The sequence below is a fragment of the Sciurus vulgaris genome (genome assembly GCF_902686455.1).
Source record: "Sciurus vulgaris genome assembly, chromosome: 2".
NCBI lineage: Eukaryota > Metazoa > Chordata > Mammalia > Rodentia > Sciuridae > Sciurus > Sciurus vulgaris.
The window spans coordinates 181,663,861-181,688,959 of NC_136462.1; the positions used below are offsets into that span (position 1 = coordinate 181,663,861).

The following is a 25,099-nucleotide window of genomic DNA, read 5'->3' on the forward strand; positions in this document are numbered from 1 at the left end:
ACAGAGGAAAAGCAAACCTCATCAAATAAAGGTCCACTGTCACTCTCTCCCTCCTCGAAAGAGGGAGAAGCCCTGCCCAAACCAGGGGTAGGGAGAAGTGGAGAGCTGCCTCAGTTTCCCCGCGGAAAGGCGGGCACGCAGCCAAGCTATCGCACAGGCTCCCCTCGTGCACTTCCTTCCACCTCCTCCCACCCCACCCTCTCCGATTCCAAGCCGGAGACCCGGCAGGCCACCATAGAAAACTGCTCCTGCACTCACAAGGACTCGGACCAGCAACGCCATGTTCCTCAACAACCATTTCCGGGTGAAGGGTGACCTTCCGGAATCCCAGTCGCCACCACCCCTTCACTACGTCGAGGATTTTTTGCGGGCGGGAGGCCCGCAGCCGCGGCGCAGGCGCACAGAGGCGTCGCGCGCGCGCTTCTCCTTCGCTGTGCGCGTGGCTGTCGGCTCGGCGCGCGCCCCCGCTTCGGCCCCGTGTCTCTCCTCTTCCCGCTCCACGTCACAGTGGCTCTCCCCCACGCCGCCACCTGGACCCCGGCCTCTCGCAGCCCTCTCCTTCTCCCCCTGCTCCCCAGCCTCACGCCTCAGCCACCCCTGGTCAGAGCCATTCCCCTCCAGACTGCGACCCCAGGAGGAGCCCTCCCTTTAAATGGGGACCGTAAAGAACGCGACGTTGGGGCTGGGGTTGTGGCTCGGTGGTGGAGCGCTTGCCTAGCACGTGTGAGGCGCTGGGCTCGATCCTCAACACCACGTAAAAAAAAAAAAAAAAAAAAAAAAGTAAAATAAAAGCATTGTGTCCTTTTACAACAATAAAAGCAAAGCAAATAAACTTAAAAAAAAAAAAGGACACACTGGGGAATCCCGGTATTTAAAAAAAGACCCTGAGAAGGAGTCTAAGCCAAGGGAAGAAGGCTGTCACAAGTAACCCGAAGCCTGGAGTTGGTGATTTAATGAAAGAATCTTTGAATGTTGATAGGAAAGGATTAGTAAACATGAGGATATAGGAGAAAGAATCAAGGGTGTGAAGAGTTTCCTGAGAAAGCGGAAGAGAATGACCTTGGCTGGAGAATTCCTTCCATTGTATCCCAAGAGAAGTAGAAGGCATGGATGCTCCAGAGATGGACAAGGAGCAGAGGATCAGGGTGTTGAAGGACTTCTTTCCATTCAGTCAACAAAGACCCATGGAGTGTTCACTATGTATGTACTAGACACAAGATAAGTATGGGCACTGCATTCATGACCTCCTGACTGATAACGAAGGTATAGGAAAGTCTTGTCAACCAGTGAAGAAAATAGAAACTGTGGTAAATGCTGTAGAGGAAAAACCAAACAGCTAATATAGTGAATAACATGGGAACTACTTTGGACTGTGTGATCAGGAAAGGCATGTCTGAGGAAGTGACATTAAAATAACATCTAAAGGATGAAAAGGAGTTAGCCAAGGAAAGTGACTGTCACCAGACAAGGGTCTTGAGGAGGTCCCCCAAAGGGAGGTGTGGACCTCAACTCTATCATTGCAAAGAAGGAATTTGAGGACAGGTCAAAGTGTGGCACAGAATGAATTTATTGATGTTAATAGCCATTCCCATATATTACATCACTTTTATGGTGAAAACAATATCCACTTTCTAAGTGATTTTCAAGAATATACTATTATTCACTGTAATCATCCTTTCGTACAGAAAATCGCTTAAACTTTGTGTGTGTGTGTGTGTGGTATTAGGGATTGAACCATTGAACCCAGGGGTGATCTACCACTGAGCCACAAACCCAGTCTTCCGGTCTTTTTTTTTTTTTTTTTTTTTTCTTTTTTGAGACAGGGTCTTGCTTAGTCACTAAGGCTGGCCTTGAACTAGCAATCCTCCTGCCTCAGCCTTTTGCCTCAGCCACCATGCCTGACTTAGATCTCTTGAATTTTCCTTCTATCTAACTGAAATTTTGAATCCTTTGACCAGTATCTATCTCCCTAAAGTAAACATTTTTATATGCCTGCTGGTCATTTGTATTCTTCTCTATTGAAATGTCTATTTTCAAAAATTCTTGTTAATCACCATTCGACTCTCCACTTCTTTGAGTCAACTTTTTTAGATTCCACATATAAGTGAGACCATTTGGTATTTGTCTTTCTGTGCCTGATTTATTTCTCTTAATAAAATATCTTCCAGGTTCATCCACATTGTCACAAGTGATAGAATTTCCTTTTTTTCCCCCCAGGATGAAGAGTCTTTCATTGCACATATAAAGCACATTTTCTTTCTTTAAACACAATTTTCTCCTTTAAAAACATTTTTAGTTGTAGATGGACACAATACCTTTATTTTATTTATTTTTTTTAACGTGGTGTGGAGGATGGAACCCAGTGCCTCATACATGTGAGGTAAGAACTCTACCACTAAGCTACAACCCATCCCTAAATACATTTTCTTTTTTATTTGCAACATTTTTTTAGTTGTCAATGGATCTTTATTTATTTATTTTTATTTTTATGTGGTGCTGAGGATGGAACCCAGTGCCTCACACATGCCAGGCAAGTGCTCTACCACCGTGCTACAACCCCAGCCCCCAAACACATTTTCTTAACAGATAAGTGTTTACCTGTTGATGAACACTCAGATTGATTCTCTATCTTGGTTGTTATAAATAAGGCTGCATTGAACACAAGAATGCAGCTGTCTCTTTGACTACTGATTTCATCTCCTACAGATATATTCAGTGGTAGAATGGCTGGATCATATGATTGTTGTTGTTTTAATTTTTTGAGAAACTTTTATACTGCCTTGCATAATGGCTGTACTAATAACACATTCTTACCCACAGTATGTAAAGACTCCCTATTCTCCACATCCTCATTAACACTTGTTACAATAGCTAATAGGTGTGAGGTGACATTTCATTGTGGTTTTAATTAGCATTTCCCTGAGGATTAATGATAAACTTTCTTTTTTTCTTTTTGGTACTGGGGATTTAACCCAGGAGCACTTAACCACTGAGCTACATCCCAGTCCTTTTATTTTTTATTTTGAGACAGGGTCTTGCTAAGTTGCTGAGGCTAGCTTTGAACTTGTGATTCTCCTGCTTCAGACTCCTGAGCTGCTGAGATTACAAGCATGCACCACCATGCCTGGCTCAATAAACATATATATATATATATATATGCCTACTGGCCAGTTGTACATCTTCTCTATTGAAATGTCTATTTTCAAAATACTTTGCCCGTTTTTTAATCAGATTACTTATTTTATTGCTATTTAATTATTTGAGTTCCTTAAATGTTTGGGATATTAATCCCTCATCAGATGTATGGTTTGAGAATATCTTCTTCCATTCATTAGATAGTCTCTTTATTCTGTTGTTGTTGTTGTTGTTGTTGTTTTCCTTTGCTGTGCAAAAGTGTTTTAGTTAAGCCAGGTGCAGTGGTGCACGCCTGTAATCCCAGTAGCTTGGAAGGCTGAGGTAGAAGGATCACTAGTTCAAAGACAGACTCAGCAACTTAGTGAGGCCCTAAGCAACCTGTCTCAAAAATAAAAAATAAAAGGGACTGGTGGGCTGGGACTGTAGCTCAGTGGCAGAGGGCTTGCCTAGCATGTGTGAGGCACTGGGTTCGATCCTCAGCATCACATAAAATAAACAAATAAAGGCATTCTGTCAATCTACAACTGCATAAAAAATTTTAAAAGGGGGGAGGGGGACTGGTGATGTAACTCAGTGGTAAAGCACCCCTGGGTTCAATCCCCAGTACAAACAAATAAATCAATAAATATATTTTCCAAACCAATGTCATGGTGCTTTTCCCTTCTAGTAGTTTTAAAGTTTCAGTTCTGATATTTATGTCTTATCTAACATGCATGTTAGACAAGCACTGCACCATTTTGAGTTGATTTTTTGTATGTGGTGGAGATAAAGGTCTAACTTCATTCTTCTGCATGTGGATATCCAATTGTCCCAACACCATTTATTGAAGAAACTCTTCTTTCTTCATTTTGTGTTCTTGGCATCCTTATCAAAGAAAGATCACTTGACAGGGAGTGGGGAATGTAGCTCAGTGGTAGTGCACTTACCTAACCTGTGCAAGGCCTTAGTTTCAATTCCCAGCTCCTCAAAATAAATAAATAAATAAAGCCATCCATGATGGTACATGCCATAGTCCCAGGTACTCAGGAGACTGAAGCAGGAGAATGATTTAAGCCCACAAGTTTAACACCATCCTGGGCAGCATGGCAAGACCCCAACTCAGTTGACTATAAATGTGTGGTTTTATTTCTGGGGTCTCTATACCATTCTCTCTATTGGTCTATGTGTCTACACACAGGCAAAAATTGGGAGTTGGATAGGGAAGGAAGATTCTAGGATAAGAGTCCTGAGGTGGGAAATGTTTTTGATTTTTAGTACATAAAATTGTTTTTGTTTTTGTACAGAATGTAAAGCTGTTGCCCATTAATCTTCCATTTGAAGGATTTTATAAGCCTAAGTGAAGATATTTTCTATACACAATTGGGTAACTTGCATGTGCAACACTGGAAACCAATGACATAGTGCTTCTATACATAAATTGGGACAACTTTCATCATATATTAAAAGAGGAATAGGAGAAGCATTCTAGTTAATCAAATTGAAGAAGCAAATGTGACACAAAAACTGCTGTGTTTATCAGCTTTTTAATTGCTATACTGAAATATCTGAGGCAAACTGACTTTGTAAAGAAAATACGTTTTTTTAACTCCTGGTTTTGGAGGCTCAAGGACATGGTGCTGGCATTGATTAAGTTCTAGTGAGGACCCTCTTGGCAGTGTCACATCATGGCGATGGCAAAGACAGGAGCATATGCAGGATCAAGGTGGGTATAAGCACTCTTTTTTTTTTTTTTAATATTTTTAGTTGTAAATGGACACAATACCTTTATTTTATTTATTTGTTTTTATGTGGTGCTGAGGATCGAACCCAGTGCCTCTCGCTGGAAGGTAAGTGCTCCCCCATTGAGCCACAGCCCCAACCCAGCACTCTTTTGAGAACTACCTTAATCCCTTCCCAAGAGCAGAATCCTGGATTGACCTAAGGACATCCCAATAGACTCCACATCTCAAGGGTTCTGCATCATCTCCCAATACCGCCACCCTAGAGACCAAGCTTCCAATACATGAATCTTTGAGAGAAATATCCAAACCACAGCATATGCAAATAAGCCTATGTCAGTAATCTACCCAAAAGATGATGAACTAAATGTTGGAGACAAGAGAAACAATTGATATGTAATTTCCTTTCTGGTGGCTTCCATTTTCTCTGCGAACTAGGGGAGGGTAGGAAGTTTTTCTACTCAAAAGAATGCAGATGATATGGGATTATAGTTTAGAAGAGTAGATAAAGTTTAAACTTCAACAGAGAATAAAAGTAAAGGGGTCAGGGGAAAATGGAGGCCCTAGTAAAAGTTGAAGACTCTTCACTTTTTAAAATTCAATTTATTAATTTTAAATTAAAAGGTGTCATATGATTACATTCTCTTTTCTAAAGATTAGCTTTATATTTTAGATAAAGCCAAAGTACTTTGGTGTATGTCTGTGTGTATGTGTGTGGTGCTAAGGATAGAACCCAAGGCCTCATACAAGCTAAGTAAATGCCACAAAACTGAGCCCTATCTCCGGCCCAAGGCTAAAATACTTTTTACCCACTTTTTTGAATCCCAGCTCTTTCCACCCTCTCTAAAGTTGAAATTTTCTTCTAGTTTTTTTTTTTTTTTTTAACATTTTCAGGTATGTATGTATATATTTTTGTTTCCTTAAAAAGGTCTTTTTGGTGGATGTGGTGTTTTTTGTTGTTTTGTCTTTTGCTGTGCTGGGAATTGAACTCAAGGTCTTGTGCATGTTAGCCAAGCACTGTACCACTGAACTAACCCCACAACCTTCTCATGAACTTTTTTTTTTTTTTGGATGAGATCTCACTTTGTTTCTCTGGCCTCAAGGCCTCAAACTCTTGGACTCAGGTGATACTCCCTCCTCAGCCTCTCAAGTAGCTATAGCTACAGGTTATGCTACTCTGCCCAGGTTCTGGCACTTCAAATGGAAATTATTATTTGCATATCCATTTGCACAACTAGACTGTAAATCCCTTTTAAAGACTGTTATTATTCAGTCTACAAATACAATAAAGTCATGTTGTATGCCCATTTAACTTACTTTATTTCTTAGGGGAAACATAAAAAGAAAAAGAACAAGAAATACCTTAAGAGTCACTTATATATGTTATCTAAAGAAAGAAAACAGAAGACAGAAAATAGAAGGGTAGCTGCCAGGGACTGAGAGATGAGAGAAATGGGGAGTTATTATTCAGTGGGAATACAGTTTCAGTTTTGCAAGATGAAAAAAAAAATTTAGAAATCTATTGTACAACAATGTGAATATAGTTAACACAAATGATTAAAATGGTAAATTTTTTATGTGATTTTGAAATGGGAGCATGAATCTGACGTTCCCACAGCTGCTCTCAGTTCCTTCCTCTTTCACATCTCCAAAACTGACTGTGATTCTGTTGTTTAAAAGGAAATGTTTTCCTTGCAATATGGTCCTTACATGCAAGCCAACTACTTGTATAGACCTCAATCAAAGATACCATTTTGAGGGTTGGGTTTGTGGCTCAGTGGTATAGTGCTTGCCTAGCACGTATAAGGCACTGGGTTTGCTTCTCAGCACTGCATATAAATAAATGAATAAAATAAAGGTCCATCAACAAATAATTTTATATATATATATATTTACAAATAATAAAATTTTAAAAGGGGAAGGGAAAACATAAAAGTAAAAGATTAAAAAAAAATTTTTTTAAAGATACCATTTTGATACTGGAGTGGGGGAAATGGCCATGTTAAGCTTGCTAAGAGAAGAGAGAAAAAAATATTTAAAGATTTTTCAAGGATCATTTTTACTATATGAACATAACCTGGGTGTCCAAAATTTATTATGTGTATCCTGAAGTTCTTGGTACCAATTTTTACTATTGTTCTCCTTCCTCACCATCTCTCTAGTTGTGTGATTGACCTCTGAGACTCTGGCTGCTCAGTTTTCTCTGTTCTCCAAGTGAGAACCTCTCAGAAGTCAAGTAGACAGCTTCAAGTGCCCATACCTAAGGGAATTGGAAACCCTCAGCTGAGGCCATCCCTCAGAGTCAGTGGAACCACTCACCAACACAGTGTGGTTTTAGGGAGGATATGCCTTCCCCACTTTGTAGACTATTGTTCATTTGCTCACATAGTCTGTCTGCTGCAAATGTTTTCCTTCAACCCCCATCCAAATTTTATTCAACCTTCAGGACCCAGTCAAATCCCTGTCCCCCATTCTTCCTACCACCTTTCTCTGTTGTTTCACCCACTTGTCAATTAAGCATTCAATTAACTTCTTTCTCCTATTTACCTGAGTTAAATTATCACATATTTCTTTCATCTTTTTTTTTTTTTTTTTTTTCTTGGTATCAGGGATTGAACCCAGGGGTGCTTAACCATGGAACCACATCCCCAACTCTTTTTTTTTTTTTTTTGTATATTATTTAGAGACAGGGTTTCCCTGAGTTACTTAGTCTTGCTAAATTGCTGAGGCTGACTTTGAATTCACGATCCTCCTGCCTCAGCCTCCCAAGCCACTGGGATTACAGGCTATAGGCGAGCACCATGGGCACTGCTTCTTTCATCATTCTTTACGTCTTATGTTAGTATTTAAGATATCATGTTTGAAAACCTTGGGCTAGGATTGTGGTTTAATGGCAGAGCACTTGCTTAGCGTGTGTGAGGCACTGAGTTCGATTCTCAACATCACATACAAATAAATAAATAAAGGTTCATCAACATCTAATAAAAATACCCTAAAAAAAAAAAAAGAAAGAAAGAAAACCTTGATTCTCCCATTATCAAGAATTGTAGGTAGGGTGGGAGCATAGCTCCATGGTACAGCACTTGCCTAGAATGTGCAAGGCCCTCTTTACAATCCCCAGTACCACAGAAAAATAACAATTAATCATAATAATTGTGATTGAGGTTTATTCATGCTTAGTACAGGCCAGACATTGTTAAATGGATTTTTTATATATGTTAGGAATAGCTCTACAACATGGAGAGTATTTTTATCCACATTTGATATTTTAGGAAAGAAAGATGTAACCTTTGTAAGCTCATGGCCCACAAATGACAGAGGCAGGAGATAGGAAGCAAACTTCGGATCTTCAGGCTTTCCTTTATTCTGCAGTGAGGTCCATGGATCACGCATGGGAGCGCCTATTTTCTGGGTATGGAGTTGGTCCCCCCAGGTTACAGAAGGAGTCTGGGTTTTTATAGTTTCATTGGAGACTGTGGACGTGCAGTTTTGACAGTCAGGGCCTAGTTATACGGGTTAGAACTTTAACTTAGGAAGGTAGTTGTAAAAAGGTTGAAACTCATTATTATCTGGGGAGAGAGGAGTTCAGATCCTGAGGGATGAGTCCTCAAATCTTGCCCATTGCTTTTTTTTTCTCTGGAATCCATTGTTCCCCAGAGTTTCAACCTTTGCTGTTCCTTCATTTCGGGCTAATTTGCAATGGGGGATGTTCAGGGCCCATCATTTCAGTATTTGCCTCCTTCCTTCAAGATGCATTGGGGTTAGAAAGGGGTAAATGTTTGCTTTTAGTGTAGATGCTGGGGATAAACCTGGGAAGGGATGAAAGTTTGATTTTCCCCCCTCAGGGCCCATTGTTACTGGAAAAGATGAACTGGGAGAGATTTAATGTTTGGCTAATTTTCCCTCCCTCCTCCCAAATCACACTGTCCCTCCATTTTTCTTGGGGAGCTGTCTTGTAGGAATATTATTTTCCATAATCCTTCAACCTTGCCCAAGGTCATGCAGATAGTAAAGAGCAAGGCTGGAGTTTGATTTCACATGGTATGACCCCTGAGCTCTGACCTAGGTTCAGGGTGCTGGATTGGAGGGAACTCTTGGTGTATAGCTAGTCAACTTCCTCTCCTGTACTGCCATTTTCTCTTCCCCTAAACTATGGTCTAATCCCTTCTCCAGTTTCCAAATTATCCAAACTCTTTTTGACCATAGAGAACTTGGTATTTTGCCTATTTCATCTTTTTTTTTTTTTTCTATTTCATCTTTAGACTTAAAAATCTCTCCTTTAAATTCATCTAAAATCTGCCCAGGGAGCAGTATAGTACAGTAACTCATGTGTAAAATGGAGAGTATAGCAGTTATCTCCTGGGATTGTTGCAGGAATGAATGAAATAGGGATTAAAAGCATGTAACACAGTGCCTGGTGCCAGGAACTGCACAACACATGACAGCAATTGGCTCTAAGTCTCCTTGTGCATAGATTTGTTCTCTGGAAGCACAAAAACTGATCACTTCTATTATCTACAGTAGTCTTTCAGTTCCTGAAGGTTGAGATCATATTTCCTTAAGCTGCTGCGGCCTTTGTCATTGTCGTCCTCCTCCTCTTCCTCCTCCTTCTCTTCGATCCCTATGTCTCTATCTCTAGTTTCTGCAACTAAATCTCACAGACCTTATTTCTAGACCTCTCACTATCATGTCTTCCTCACTCCCTCCCACTAAGGGTTAGGTGAAGAAGTCAGAAAACCAATGAACAATTATCTTGAGTTTGTACCCCACGTGTCTGTTATTATTATTTGTGTGTGTATGTGTGTGTGTGTGTGTGTGTGTGTGGTGCTGGGAATCAAACGTAGGGCCTCATGTGTGCCAGGCAAGCACTCTACAATTGGTCTGCATTCCCAGCCCTGAAGCTCACACCTGTGGCATTTAGACAGCTTTATTATATATAGTTAACTCCACTAAGTTCACATCCACCTACAACACTATTCCTTTGCCATCTGAAGTTATGAAAGCTCATTTTTTCACATTCTGTATTTGTGCAGTTGGTTTCATGAATTAAGATGGATAATTTGACATTTTTCCTATTTTATTTCATTTCCTCTGATTCAGCCTATCCTATCCTAACATCCTTTAGAATCTATATTTTCTCTTCCATTTGTGCATGGACTCCGAGGACAAGATCCTTGCAAAGTAAGAAAATATCTTTAAAGTGCTAAGCACATATACCTGGTACATAATAAGTCCTTGATAAACATGAACATTTATGGTGGTTGTTATTATTCCAATACTCAACACAGTGCCTGGCTCATAGTAGACCCTCAATAATATTTGTTGATTAATGAATAAATGATTGGCTCAAAGATTGGTAGAACTAGTGAATATTCCCTCTCCTGAATCTCAGGCCAAGTAAATTTGATATTATCTCTCTTTTACAGATAGGGAAACTGAGACTCAGGGATGTTTAATAACTTGCCCATGGTCACTCGATTGGAAAGTAGAACCAGAATGAGAATTCAAGTCTGCCTAATTCCCAAGCATGTATGGCTAACCCTTCCCTATGATGCTTCCTTGCATCTATGTTCAGACCAAAAGAATGAGCTAGGAAGCCAGAATGAAGTCTGAGAGACTTTCCAAGGTTGTGTGTCCCAAGCCCTAGAGAAGTTGATTTTCTTGTTGTAACCCTGGGGCACGGGGATGTGGAAGGGGCCAAGAGATGGGGAACAGAGCACTGGAAGCCTCCCTCCTGTCTCCCCTCTGGGCCTCTCATATTCCCTGCCTAAACTCTGCTCTGCTATTTCTCCTGAGGAACTAACAGCATGGTGTGTCTCCAAGGAGACACTTTTAAGGCCAGGGAACCAAGACCCAGGGAAGTGATTCAACTGCTTGCCAGAACTAGGGTCAATGGAGTCAGGGGCCCAGAAGAATAGGTACAAAGAATTAGGAGACCTGCGGGAATTCTGCGGTTGCCTCTCGGCCATCTGCTATCTGGGTATCAGCTTCATCTCTGTAAAAATGGTGGGAAGTAATAGTCCTCATTTTGCCTTATAATGGTTTATGGCATAATAATGACAACAACTAGGGTTTACGAAGTACCATTTCTGTGCCAGTTACCACGTTGAACACCTTTCATAGCCTCAGTTAGCCTGATGAAATAAGGTGTATTATTTACCCCCATTTTTCTTCCTTCCTTCCTTCCTTCCTTCCTTCCTTCCTTCCTTCCTTCCTTCCTTCCTTCCTTCTTTCATTTCTTTCTTCTTTCCTTTCTTTCATCTTTTTCATTTTCCTTTTTAACAAATGTAAAAGCCAAAGTTCATAGAATTATTACTTGCCCAAGATCTCTAACCCTAAGTGACAGAACTGAAGTCTGAAACTGTGCAGCCTTTTGAGCGCTTCAGAACTGAGAAATCGTGGATGGAAGAGTGAGAACTCTGAAGTATGACAGAAACCCTGTTCTCTCTGGGCAAAAATGTGTTACGCAGCCTATGACTTCATATGATTGGGGCTGAAGTGGGAACCTATGGAGAGTGTTTCTAAGAAGCCAGTTGTGCAGATCCCAGGGTTAGGCTGGAAGGGCTCTTCCCACCTACATGATCAGATTGGATCCCTAGGGTCTGTGTGAAGAGGAGGGACTGGCTTCTTTGTAAGACAAAGTTCCAGGGCAGATTGTGATGGGAGAGGAAGTTCCTAGGGTGTCCAGCCAGAGCCACTATCACCCATTCAAAGCCGAGGCCTTCTGCAAGAAGAGTGCTGTAACTCATGATGTTCTTCTGGGCAGGGAGAAGGTTCAGTTTTGTCAGAACTTTCCAAGAAACCAGGGACATACCGCCCAGGAAATAAGTGCTTGGGGCCTCTAGTGCCCCCTGTGACCCTTTAATTCCCTGTCTCTCTGCCCTTGGGTTTCCAGCCACCCAACTCCTACACTGTTCTCCTTGTATGCACTGCTGTCTGTTTGGCATCCCCAGCACCTCCCTTCCAGGCTCATTCTCCTTTCACACACACCAGGACTCTGTCTGCCATGGCAACTCCTTTGTTTACTTCCAGAACTCACAGGCTCACCACTAGCCAAACACAACGAGGCCTGCCCAGGGAGAGGTTGGCTCTAGGCTCAATCTGGCCCCTCTGGGACAGGTAATGGCCTCCAAACCAAGGAGGCAGCTCAAAGGTATGTTGCTCCTTGTGCTGGGTTCTTGCTTCAGAGCCTGACAACCCAAATTTTAGGCCCAGGGAGAAAGGATACAAAATCTGTCCGTAGCTGGGCAGGAATCCCTACTGTTGAGACAGCTTTGGCTGAGAATTTCCAGAATCAAAGACCTAGCTGGAGAGAGATGGGGGAAATTTTGAGGTCTCCTGGGTGGGAACCAGAAGCTTGGACTTCTGGTCCTCTTTGTATCTCTCCTCAGTCAGGTAAAACCTGGCTCTGAGCCCTCAGTTGGAGGACCCAAGTGCCCAAATTTCCTCACCAGGAGGCTGTGTTCCTCTTCCAAAAGTTCAGGTCCCATACCTCCCTGAAGAATCTTTTTTTTCCCCTTTCTTTCTTTTTTTATTTTTTATTGTTTGGTACCAGGGATTGAACTCAGGGTGCTTAACCACTGAGTCACATCCCCAGCCCCTTTTAAAATTTATTATTTTGAGACAGGATCTCACTAAGCTACTTAGAGCCTCACTAAGTTGCTGAGGTTGGTCTTGAACTTGTGTTCCTCCTGCTTCATCCTCCTGAGTCACTGGGATTACAAGTGTGCACTATAGCACCTAGCTCCTACCCAAAGATGCTAACTGAAAAAGGAAAGTGAGTATTTACTCTGGGCCAATCCCTGAGTAGAAAATACAGCCTGGCATTCGTCTGTCTAAGATGAGTGGGATGATGATTTACCTAATGTATAATTATGTATTTATATAATGTAAAATATAAGGGGAGGGGCTCTAATTCTGACTCTGGAGCTGTGGTGATGGGTGAGTAGTAAGGTGCACTGAGGGTGCTAAAGTGGAGAGTAGCAGGGTCCCAGACAAGGTCATATGAGGAACAGTGGTTATGGCAAAATAAGAGGCTCCTACTGGGAAGGGGGAGACCCCTGGCAACCCAGACTCCCCAGTGCAGAAGTAGAGGGCTCTCTAAGTGTTGCCCATTTAATTCTATGAGAATGGAAGAAAGTGGGGGCAGGGCAGATGCTGATGAATGATCAGAGATGATTCTGAGGCCTTCTGGATGGGAACCCGAGACTTAGACTTCTCCTAGTGTCTATTTCATTTAAAGGAAATGATCCCCAATATCTCTCTCATTTAGGATTCCTTTTAAACACACACACAAAAATAAGTTGATTAAGGAATGAAAAAATCTGACTCTGTTGCCAGGCCCCAATGGAGCAGATGGAGCTGGGGACCAATGGGCCTTTGGAAGGAACAGGAATGGGGTTAGAGGTGAACACTGGTCCTGCCCAGCCTTACTCTCTGCCCCATTATGCTTCAGTTTCCAGAGGGTGGGGGTGGGGCCTGGGCCTGGGAAACAGTTCATGCATGAAGCAACCCACCTTCCTTCTCTGGGTCAGGCATGTCTTGAGGGGTTATGGGTCCCCTGGAGTAAACAAGAAATTTTCAACAGTTTTAGGCACAGTTTTGTTTTTTTTCTCATCAATGTACATTTTAATCTAACAGTCTAACAGCCTCATACTCCTCAACCTTGCCCAAGTCCTCTCCCCTCTCCCACGCCAGCCCAATCAGCATCTCATCTGCCTTAGGGATTGAAAGTCACCAGGCACAAAGGTGATTGAAAAAGGAGGTGACACCTGTGTCTCTCCCACCAGATGCTTAGGGTAGCACCAGACCCCCTGGAGAGTCCAAAGGTCAAGAGGTCTCAGTTAGGAGAGATGACAGGTTGAGTCTCATTGGAAAACACTGTCTTCTGGGTCTCAGTTCCATGCAGAGTCTGTCCCCTGAGACTCCCTCCCAGTCAGAGTAGCAGAAGGGCAGAAATCCTCAGACTGGGGGACTTGTGAATAGCAGGAGATCTTGAGCCCAAGTCACGCTCAGAGTGAGCAAGGCTGCTGGAATCCCCTTTCATGCGGGTTGTGTAGATGCTGTGGCTGCAGCTTCCTGACCCCTCTGTGATTCCAGGAGTGCGAGGAGGGGCTCTCAGGATGTGCCAACCTGGAAGACAGAGGGCCAGTGCTGCTACCTGCAGCCACAAGACTCCACAACCATGTCCTCATACTGCTTATATACCACATTGTTGGCAGAGTCAATGAAGAGGATGCTGATGGGACTCAGCCGTGTGGGCACACAGCAGGTGGGTGGAGTGGACTCAGGGTCCATGGAGTTCATCAGGGTCTGGATGACCGCGTGGTTCGTGGGTTCCAGGTGGGAGCGCAAGGGGAATTCGCACAGTCCCTCACAGTGGAAGGCCTCATACTCAAGAGGTGCAATGATCCAGTCATCCCAGCCCATGTCCTTGAAGTTGACGTGCAGGGCCTTCCGACTGCAGCGGGCCTTGAGGTTCTTGCTGGGTCGCTTGCCCTGGCGAGTGGCCAGCGGAGCCCGCCGTTTCCGCCGCTGGCTGAACAGGTACTCATACACAGTCTTATCATCCTGGCCTGAGCGCGCCTTAATCTCATTAAAGAACAGGTCCCGTTTCTTGGTACGGCCAAACACCAGGAACAAAGCCTTCTCGTGGACCTGCCGGGCAGCCCGGTCAAAGCCCAGACCGCGGAGGTCCACAGCCCGGCCCCGTTCCCAGGCCTCCAGCTCCAGGCACAGCTGGGCAGAGTTCTTAAAGTTTCGGAAGAGCTTCCAGATGTCGAACACCTCCCAGCCAGATCCATCCAGGCCTGGCACGGAGCGCACATCCAGCAAGGCTGCCGGCTGCCGGCCGCTGGGGCAGCTGGACAGCTTCAGCTGGGCAGCCCGCCCGGCAGCAGGGGCCACTGGTTTCGCCGTGTCCAAGGGCTTCTTCCGCAGGATCCGCAGCTCGGCCCCCAGCAGCCCATCCTTCTCCAGGGCACTAATGTCAAACATGTATCTCTGCTTCCTGACCACAGGACCTCGGTCATCTAGAGAGAACAGCCAGAAGTCAATTCCTGCAACTTACCAAGGGAGCCAGTCACCTCTAGGCCTCAAGGGAGGCCCAAGCTCTTTCCCCCTCAAGAGAGTTTTCTTTAACCTCTTCCCCACTGTGATAGAGGCCAACGCCCAAACCACTGAGAGCCTTTTTAAGATGAGGGAGCTTCCTACACAGTGGACCAAGTAGGGGTATTTATCTGTGAAAGTGGAAATGGATGATTTGGGTGACTGTTTATGTCAATGATCTATATGAGATAGTCATTAGCCTTGCAACTTCCTTCCACCTATCTCCCCTGTCCCATGATCTAACCCCATATCTCATGTCTTCCATAGGTAGGGTATGCATTAAAATTACCCATTTTTCTGGAAGAAAAACCTGAAGCTCAGGGAAGTTATGTGACTTGTTCAAGGTCCCTTGCTAGGAAAAAAACAGAATTAGAACTTTAGAACTTTTATACTCCATCCTAAGCTGCTCCCACTATACCCTAAAGGAAACCTTAGTGTTCTCGTTTTACAGATGAGGCACAGAGATGAGGAGTGACTTGACATATGTCACACAGCAAGTTAATGAAAAAGCTGATCTACAACCCAAATTCCTGGTTCCCCAGCCTAATAATTTTGTTGTGCATATATCTTCCCCTACTGGGTGTGTGAAGGTGGAACAGTGTGTGTATATGTGTATGATGGGGTTCATTTGTGAGTATGCAAGGTAATGTATATGTGAGTGACAAAGGTATGTATGAATATTTTGCATGAATTTTGTGTGTGTGTGTGTGTGTGTGTGGTATTGGGGATTGAATCCAGGGACCCTGTACCACTACTACATTCCAGCCCTTTTAATTTTTTTATTTTGACACAGTTCTTGCTAAGTTGTCCAGGCTGGCCTTGAACTTGCAATCCTCCTGCCTCAGGGCCACTGGAATTACAGGCATGCATCACCATGCCCACTTGGCCCATGTGAATATCTGAAGGGTCTGCATGTATATGTAAGTGTATGATTCCATGTATATACCTAAGGTATTTGTGTATGCATGTGTGCATGTATGATTCAGCATGTGTGTAAAATATAAGGTTGTGTGTGTGAGAAGCGCAGCAGTGTCTCTGAATCAGCATGGCCTCCTTCCTAAATACCAATTTGCCATTGGGGAACATTCATATATTGCTCTAGAAGGTAACTAATTAGGCCTTTAAACTCCCCATCTCCCCCTCCCCAAGCTACCTTAGTGCTGGGGGGGGGGGGCACAAGGACTTATTTTATGAGCCCCCAAGGGGTCACAGCTTTCCCTGGCTGGGCAGTCAGCCAGCCCACCTCCCCCACCTCGGCCAGACCTGCTGCCTCTATGCCTCCCCCCTCCTGCCCCCTGTCATTCCCCTACAGGCCAGCTCTAATGAGGAGTCTCTCCCACTCTCTGACCCCTCCCCCACCCTGCCAGCCAAAGTCCTAAGACTCAGAACCAGAGCATATGAGCTGTAAGCAACCTTAGCAACTGGCAGTTCACCTCCCTCTTCACATTATGGAGAAACTGAGGCCCTGAAAGGGGAAGGATCTTGCTGAGTTCACACAGCAAGTTGAGAGAAAAAGCTGAGATAGTAATACTAGATAGGCAGAGTGAGACACAAGGAGAACAGATATTCTCCTGGGTTAATGATGAAAATACTCTATGTTTACAGGACACAAGATTTTCACATTCAAAGGGCTTTCATAAATCACCCAGACTCCTATCTAGATGGATAGATGGGGAAACTAAGGCCCCAAGGTGAGAAGGGGCTGTCCCAGGGTCACATTATAAGTTAAACCCTAGGTCCGCTGCCTCCTTCCATGATTACAAGATGCCCCCTTTCCTGTCTTCACCTGCCTGCCTCCCCTGCCCCCTGACCTGATGACAAAGTTGCAGAACCCCAGGGACCTTTATAAAGCTTCATCCCTCTGTCTGCTGAGAACACCCCGGAGCTTGGAAAGTTTGGCTAACCCATCAAGTTACAGAGCATGACTTGATAATCAAGTCTTGGAGTCTGGTCTCCAACTCTGCCACCAAATGGCAGGTCTTGTCTCCTCTCCAGGCTTCAGTGCCCGCCTCTGCACCTTGCAGGAACTGGACTTGGTGATCCCTGAGTGCCCCATACTGCTGAAATGCCAGCACCCTGGATCTGGTATGTGTAAGGTAAGTCCCAGACACCCACCCACGTGGGGCCAGATGCACACACAGTCCCCCACCTGTTAAGCATCAGGGCTTGGGGAACCCCTCTGTGCATGCAATGCCCCTCCCGCCACCCCGCCCCCTCACCTTGCCCTTTGTCAATAAAGCTGGTGATGGTGTTGGCGAGGCCAGCCTCCAACTTCACGCTGCTGTTGCCTCCCTTTCTGTCAGCATCGGACAGCGTCCTGTACAGCGAGAGCATGTACTCGTGCGGTGTGATGGGGGGCGGGCGGAATGGCTCCTTGGGCTCTCGAGGGCGCCCAGACTCCCTGGCCTTCTTCAGCAGAAAGGAGCTGGGGACAGATCCTGCTTTTGGGGGTGCTTTGCCCCCAGGAAGCTGTCCTTTTGGGGTTACAGTCCGTGCTGCAGCCTGCCTGGTCTGGGAAGGGGGTCCTGGCTTGGGTTCAGAGCCACCAGATCTGGGGGGCAGCTTTTTGGGCTCATCCTTCTTGGCCTGTGTCTGCCCGGGGTCTCCCTTTGCCCTGGTGTTGGTGGCCCCCCCACCATAGCTGGGACCTCCTGGCCTAAAGATGTTCCGGGCCAGGGGGGGCCTCTCCTTGGTCTCTGCTTTGGCCAATCCTGGCCTGGCCCCCGTGGGTCTCTGGCCCAAGTCAGGGGCACCCAACACAGTGCAGATGAATTCCAGGTCCAGCCAAGCCAGGTGCCAAAGCAAGAAAGTGAGGAGTTTGGGGAGTCTCATCCTCTAGCCAGCCGCTGGATGACACCAAAGAGAACAGCGGCAGCAGCGAAGGTGCCTCTGGCTTGGCAAGAAAAACCATGAAAGGAGTGGATCTTCAGGAGCAGCGGCGGCAGCAGTAGCAGCAGCAGGAAGGGCTTTCTCCTCAGTCTGAGACTCTTGAAGTCCGCCGGGCGTGTGTCTGTATCCAGTCCCATAGTGGAAATGCTCCCGTATCCAGACTTGCACCGTCTCCAGTCAGCAGCTGAAAATAACTCGTTCTTGAAAGGAGAAAGCCGACCGCCCCCTTTCTCCTGCACAACTGACTGAGGGCTTGAAGGAGGCTTGTATAAGGCTGAGGGATTTTTCCAAGAAGGAAGAATGGCGTAATGCTGCCTGTGTGCTCCAGTTTTTTTTCCCCCTAGTTTTGAATCCTTTCCAGTGAAAATACTTACACACACACACACACACACACACACACACACACACACAGGCCTGCAGGTGCTCAGAAAAATCTTTTACAAACCTGAACTCAGGAATTGGAAACGGAATTCCAACCCAAACCAATTTAATTACTCTCTGATGTCATGCTGTCTAAATTCATTTAAGTGCGATATATTTATGTGAAAAAAATCACCGCTGCCCTTTCGAGGCCATGGCTCACAGGGGCTCTTGGCACAGAGCCCCGCAGCGGGACTTGGGGCTTAGGGGGCCTCTCAGTCCCTGGAGCAGACTCAGGGATCTTCACCTCCACCTCCTGGAGCAGCCCACCCCGCTGTCCCAAGGAGAGATGCTGAGAAGTGAGCCCCAAGTTCTGAAGCCCCAGAAGCATGGGGAGTGTGGGTTTTCAATGAAGTCCTTGGAGTGTTTTAAAAGCAATTTCGACCCCTGCATCTAGCCTGGGACCCGATTTGGGGTGTGAGTGTGTGTGTGTGTGTGTGTGTGTGTGTGTATGTGTGTGTGTGTTGCAGAACAGATGGCAGCATTTACCCACAGTTTCTTTTATTTTAGTAAACTTGTGGTGACCCAGAGGCAGAAAAAATATCAGTACCCACTACACCCCTCCCTCTCCCCAGATGCCATTGGCTGAACTCATATGATTTCTTCAGGCTGGGGGACACTGCCACCCTGGAGCCCCTGCTTGGCTGGAGGCAGGTACTGGGTGTACCCTGCCACTACCCAAACGAAGACGTCCTTGGAGTTTTCTTAAAACAGACTGGCTGAGTTCGGAGGCAGTGGTCCCAGCCTGGGGCAGCAGCGGCCCCTGCAGGAGACTGGAAAAACAATTTCCCACAGGAAGCTTTTTCTGGTAGTCTGAATTCCAGCTAGACTCAAGGGTTTCCCAAAGTGCCTCAACGAAGCTGTCTTTCTTGGGATGGCCCATAGAACCCCTGAACAACTTACCACAGGGTCACTTGGGGAAGCTGCTCATTTCACCTGGAATAATGTCCTGTCACTTCCACAACTGTAGGAAGTCCTCCTTATCCTGAGAAGTTCAATGGGAAACTCACTTCCTCCTGGAAGACTTCCCAGATCCCCAGTCAGTACCAAGGACTCCCTCTAACACAATACTTGTCACACTGTGACAGAGATGGCTGGCAGTGGGAAAATCAGCAGTCAGACTTCCTTCTTGGATTTTTTTTTTTTTTTTCTCTTGCAGTGTTGAGGACTGAACCCAGGACCCCCAGCATGCATGCTAGGCAAGGGCTCTACCACTGAGCAACCCAGCCTGGGTAACCTCCCATCCTAATCTGAGATTCACTGGGCCAATCTAACATTCACTCCAATGATAAGATTCTTTCTTGACATATCCTGACATGGAGTAGAAAGTCAGTGAGTGTCTGATGAATGAAAGAATATGAAACTCACCCTGGGGGTTGGAGCTCAGTGGTAGCGTGCATGCTTAGCATGTGTGAAGCCCTGGATTCCATCATCAACATCAAAACCAAAACAAACAAACAACAAAATAAAACAGCACTCATGACCAAGTGACCCACCAGTCCTTTCATGGTGCTGCTCCCAGGGTCTCTGATCCTCCAGTGCAGCCATATGGCTTTGCTACTCTAAGCTTCATCTGGTACTCCTAAGTCAGAAATGGCAGTAGAACTCCAGCTCCCAATCTCAAAGGACCAATGTAGCACCAGACTCTCTTTTGGGGGCTTTAAAGAAGGACTGAATTCATTATTATCTCCTCAGTTGACCTTCCTTTTGACTCCTTCCCCCTTAACCATGCTCTCAGACATTCTTCCCTCCATTCCATCCCTCTGTCCCCAGTGCTGTCCTCCTTACCTCTTGACCTGCTATAATTCCCTTAGAACTGGCTTCTAGGCCTCCAGGATCTCGCTGTTCCAACCCTCCCTCTACCTAAAACCCACCCATTAAACAAGTGCCAACTCACATGCCATCTCCTCCACAAAGCCTTCCCTCATCTCCCCAAACACACACGCCTCCTGAACTGCCCTCTCACATTTCCTGTGCTGCTTTCCACTCAGGTAGCTCAAAGTTTACCAAGTTTCTGCCTCAGCCCCATCTCCAACACAATCCATTTCTTCCACTGTGTATTCTTTTTGCATATTTTTATTATCACTTAATTCTTTATACCTGTTATAAATTGTGTGCATATGTGTCTTCCCCCATTACGTTATAACAAGACTGTACCATATTTGTCTTTTAGTTATTCATGGTGCTTGGCATAGGGCCAATTTCAGTATTGGAAATTGAACCCAGGGGTGCTTTACCACTGAGCAACACCCGCAGTTCTTTTAATTTTTTTCTTTTGAGATAGGGCCTCACTAAGTTGTTGAGGCTGGCCTGGAACTTGCAATCCTTCTGCCTCAGCTTTCTGAGTCACTGGGATACAACGTGGGCCACCATGCCCAGCCAAAAGCTATCATTTTCAACTTATCATGTCTTCCCTGCAGGACTTTGAGTTCCTTAAAGGGAGGGATTTCTGTCTTGCCACTTTGGCATTCTGTAAGCTTCATTGAGTGCACAGATGAAGAGAAGAATAAGTCAAATAACCCAAACATCCCTATACATGGTTTGTTAAAGAGCAGGCTCTGGCCCAGCGTGGTGGCACATGCCTATAATCCCAGTGACTCGGGAGGCTGAAATAGGAGGATTGTAGTTCAAGGCCAGCCAGGGAAATTTATCTAGACCCTGTCTCAAAATAAAAACTAAATACAGCTGGGGATGTAGCTCAGCAATAAAGCACCCTGGGTTTAATTTCTAGTACTGGGGGTGGGATGTGGGCAAGCAGAAGGTCTGGAGACAGACCTAGTTTTGAATCCTGGTTCCGCTATTTACATGTTGTGTATTGTTGGGAATCCTCCCAATCTCTCTGAAACTCAGAACAAAGATAACAGTACTTACCCCACATAGGGTTTTGTGGGGAATCAATGAACTTAATCACAAGATGTGATTAGCTTAGAACCTGGCAAATATTAATAATAGCTACTATTTTGTGAGCACTTTTTCTAGTCAACTAAGCACTGGCCTTTGTCTTCCTTCGCATTTGGGGGTGGTGGTGGTACTGAGGATTTAACTCAGTGATGTTTTACCATGAGTCATATCCCCATCCCTTTTTATTTTTTATTTTGAGACAGGGTCTCACCAAGTTGCTTAGGGCCTTCCTAAGTTGCTGAGGCTGGCCTTAAACTTGTGATCCTCCTGTCTCAGCCTCCCAAGTTGCTGGGATTCTAGACATGTACCACCACACCTGATTCAATCACATTTATTACCTGATTTTCACAACAACCCTATGATGAAGGTGCTCTTAGTACTCCTGTTTTACAGATAAATAATGTGAAATTCAGAAAAGTTAAATTACTTTCTGACAGCTTATTTCTGCTTCAATACATTTTATACTAAGAATCCTACTCTGGCTTCTAGGAATATAAGATGGGATAGGGTGGCGGTGGATGTTAGGGTGTTATCGACTTTCAGCAAAGGTTTCACCCAATGGGCTGGGACTTTGGGGACATGGAGGAGTCTCAGGGCAGTGGCTAATGTCAGAGGAGTGGGGAACTCCCAGGAATGGGGTAGGAGTAGGAAAGCAACTCTGAGCTTGCTTGGAAGGCCCTCTCCGGGGAGAAGCCCAGGGTTCCTGCCTGGCATTCACTATAAAGGTGACTAATCACTTTGGTCCCCTCTGGTAATTGCAACCAGATGCTGCCATTGGCAGTACTTCAGTCCCGACATGTTTAATTACTGGGACATAGAGTCCCTGGTCCCCTGGGTCCCACTCCCTCCCCCTCTCCTGTCAACAATATTAATGTCAAGCTTGAGGTAGAGGATGGGAGCCTTGGGAAGCCACTGGCATGGAAATAATCTTTATGGTCCCTTCCACCATGCAGAGCCTTTAACTCTTATAAATGTTTCCCCATCCATTATCTCACTGGCACCCCACAAAACATCCTTATAAAGTCAGTAAGCCAGAGTATTAGTAGGGGAGAAAATAGCGAATCCTTTGCTTTTTTCAAGCACTTGGCAATTTTCAAAGAGGTGTCACATTCATTATGCCAGCTGAACCTCCTAGCATCTCTCCAGGAGTCAGTCCAGCATAGCACAGAGGATGAGAGCAAAGGGCTCCAGGATCAGACAACACAGTTTGTGTCCCAGCTCTGCCACTTACCAGTTAGGTGATCTTGGATATTCATTCATTTATTTGCTTAATGATTCATCAAACATTTATTAGTTGACTACTATATGGTAGGCCTCAGATATTAGCACTGGCTAGACAGCGGTGGACAAGACGTCAAAGTCTGTGCTCTCATGATGGTGGATGAGTCTATGCATTATTTTAGAGAATTATAAGGGCTGTGTAGAAAAACTAAGCAAAGTCAAAGAGGTGTCTATTTCAGATAGCAATGCCTCACTAGTAGGGGCAAGATGGTTGCATTTGCACAGAGACCTGGATTTAGTAAGGGAATAGCCATAATAAGTTCTGGGGGATGATCATTTCAGGTGAAGGGAACAGCAGATACAAAGGTCCTGAGATAGGAATGTGCTGGGCACATCTAAAGAACCAAGAGAAGTTGGTGTGACCAAAGCAGAGAAAGCCAGGGGGTGAGTGGAGGAGATGAAATCAAATTGTGCTGAAACCACATCATGTGTAGCTTTGCAAACAATGGAAAGGGAGCTACATTTTATCTTTAGTGCAATGGGAAATCCAGTGGAAGATGTTAAGCAGGAGACAGGTAAAATAAGGGCTAAGAACTCAGCTACTTGTCTTCAAATCCTGGCTCCCCAATTTACCTACTGTGTAATCTCACATAAATTATTTAATCTCTCTGTGTCTCAGTTCAATAATAATATCCCTTGCAGAATACCTGTCTCATAGGTTGGTTGTGAGTAAAGTTCTCAGAACAGACTCATGCATAGTACTATGTAAATATTTGCTATCATTTACAGTTAGAAAATGACTTCTGAACTTGCTTCTTTGCCCATAAAATTAGGATAAAAATACCTGTTTCACAGAATCATTCAAAGAACTAAGTGTATTTATATACGTAAAACACCTTTCTTTCCATGACTAGTATATTAGAGATACTCCATAAATTATGGTTTTCTAAAAAAATTTTGCATTGTTAGTATTGTCCTGTTTCACAAATAAGAAAATCAAGTCTCAGAGCAGAGAAGTGACTGGCACTAGATTACACAGCTTGTAATGACAGAGCTAAGACAACCCAGGCACCTGACTGACCAGTGTTCTTCCCACAGTACAGGGTAGGGGCTGTCTGGGGAGAGGGCCCCAATTTCCTAACCTTCCATCTGTGCTCCTTCTCATCTGTGAGGCCTGATTTGCTCCCAACAAGTGGAGTTCAGATAATCCTGGCAAGAGGAGAGCTGCCTCTGTTCACCCAGCACCCCAACCATCCTTCTGGTTTGTGGTGTTTTAAGTTCTTCAGGATCAGCCACTGGTCAGAGCAAATGCTGAATGACTCCCCCTGCTGGTGTCTTCCAGAGCTGCATTGTGTCAGAGTGAGCCTGTCACAGGTTATAATACTACAAACTGGAAATTCTGTTAGTGTATGTGAGTTTCTATCTGTTGTGGGGACTGGGAAATTTTAAAAAATATATATTTTTTCACCTTTATTCTTTAGAATAAATATTTTTTTTAATTTAAAATTTAGTTTTTAAAAAGTAATACACATTAGAAAAAAAGAGTAATAAAAATTCATAATGGAAAAAATTCCAACTACAAAAGAAAGCACAGGGAGGGCTGGGGTGTAGCTCAGTGATAGAGTGCATGCTTATCATGCGAGATGCCCTGGGTTCAATTACCAGAATAACATCAACAAAAAAGAATGTATAGGGGCTGGGGCTGTAGTTCAGTGGCAGAGCACTTGCCTAGCATGTGTGAGGCACTGGGTTTGATCCTTAGCACCACATAAAAATAAACCATCTACAACTACAAAAACAATTTTTTTTTTTTTTTTTTTTTTTTGGTAAAAGAACGTCCAAGTGAAAGTGTCCCTCCTGCCCAGATCCCAGGTCTTCCAATCCAGAAGCAATCATTCATATTGGCCTCTTAGACGACTTTTTATGCAATATATTAATAAAAATTTTAAATGTTTGTTGTTGTTGTTGTTTTGGTTGGATGCAGTAGCACATTCCTGTAATCCCAGCAACTCAGTAAGCTGAGATGGGAGGATCACAAGTTTGAAGCCAGCCTCAGCACCTTAGTAAGAGCCTCAGCAACTTAGTAAGACTCTCTTTCTCTCTCTTTTCGGTACTAGGGGTTGAACTCAACACTTTATGCTCACTAGGCAAACGCTCTACCACTGAGCCACATCCCCAGCTCTACTAAGACCCCGTCTCTAAACAAAAATAAGAAGGACTATGATTGTAGCTCAGCTGTAACTCATCCCTAGGCTTAATCCCTAGTACCAAAAACAAACAAACAAACAAAAACTTTTGGTTCAGGAGGCTGAGGCAGGACGATCACAAGTTCAAAGCCAGCCTCAGCAACTTAGCAAGGCCCTAAGTAACTCAGTGTGGCCCTGTCTCTAAACAAAATATATTAAAAAAATTTATTTATGTATGATACCCATATTGTATATGTTTCAATTACAAAATTAAGGAATATTCATTGTAAAATTTGAACTAATATAAAAATTTATTGAATTAAAAAAGAAAATTCTGCTTGCCCCACCCACCCCACTCTCTTTCCCTGAGGGTGACCATTGTTAATACTTAGGGACCTGGAAACCTTGTTTTTCTTCTTGAGGTCAGACACTTCAGATCCTTGCTAGGGACCTCTTTCATTCCTCCCTCTCTCCATTTAATTCCATCTCCTACTTTGTATATAAGAACCCTAGCAGATGTGT

The 25,099-nt window shown here is 44.4% G+C and overlaps 2 protein-coding genes across 5 annotated transcripts in view; both read right to left on the bottom strand.

The window, feature by feature from the left end:
- UQCC1 (ubiquinol-cytochrome c reductase complex assembly factor 1) overlaps positions 1 to 389 on the bottom strand; it is a 93,561-nt gene extending 93,172 nt beyond the window's left edge. For 3 of the 4 annotated variants that reach the window (XM_079128335.1, XM_079128334.1, XM_079128333.1), the window contains exon 1: positions 259 to 389. In XM_079128335.1, coding sequence (XP_078984461.1) covers positions 259 to 282 — 24 coding nt within the window. In that variant the 5' untranslated portion in view covers positions 283 to 389. Of the gene's footprint in view, positions 1 to 214 lie in introns of all 4 variants that reach the window. The other variant, XM_079128336.1, reaches the window with a different exon arrangement.
- Positions 390 to 13,551: 13,162 nt separating this feature from the next.
- On the bottom strand, positions 13,552 to 17,870 carry GDF5 (growth differentiation factor 5). The gene is made up of 2 exons (XM_079125992.1): positions 17,180 to 17,870; positions 13,552 to 14,884 (listed from the first exon to the last, which is right to left on the bottom strand). Exons 1-2 carry the CDS (start codon positions 17,790 to 17,792, stop codon positions 14,010 to 14,012), a joined length of 1,488 nt encoding a protein of 495 aa, XP_078982118.1. The 5' UTR covers positions 17,793 to 17,870; the 3' UTR covers positions 13,552 to 14,009.
- Between the last annotated feature and the right edge of the window lie 7,229 nt (positions 17,871 to 25,099).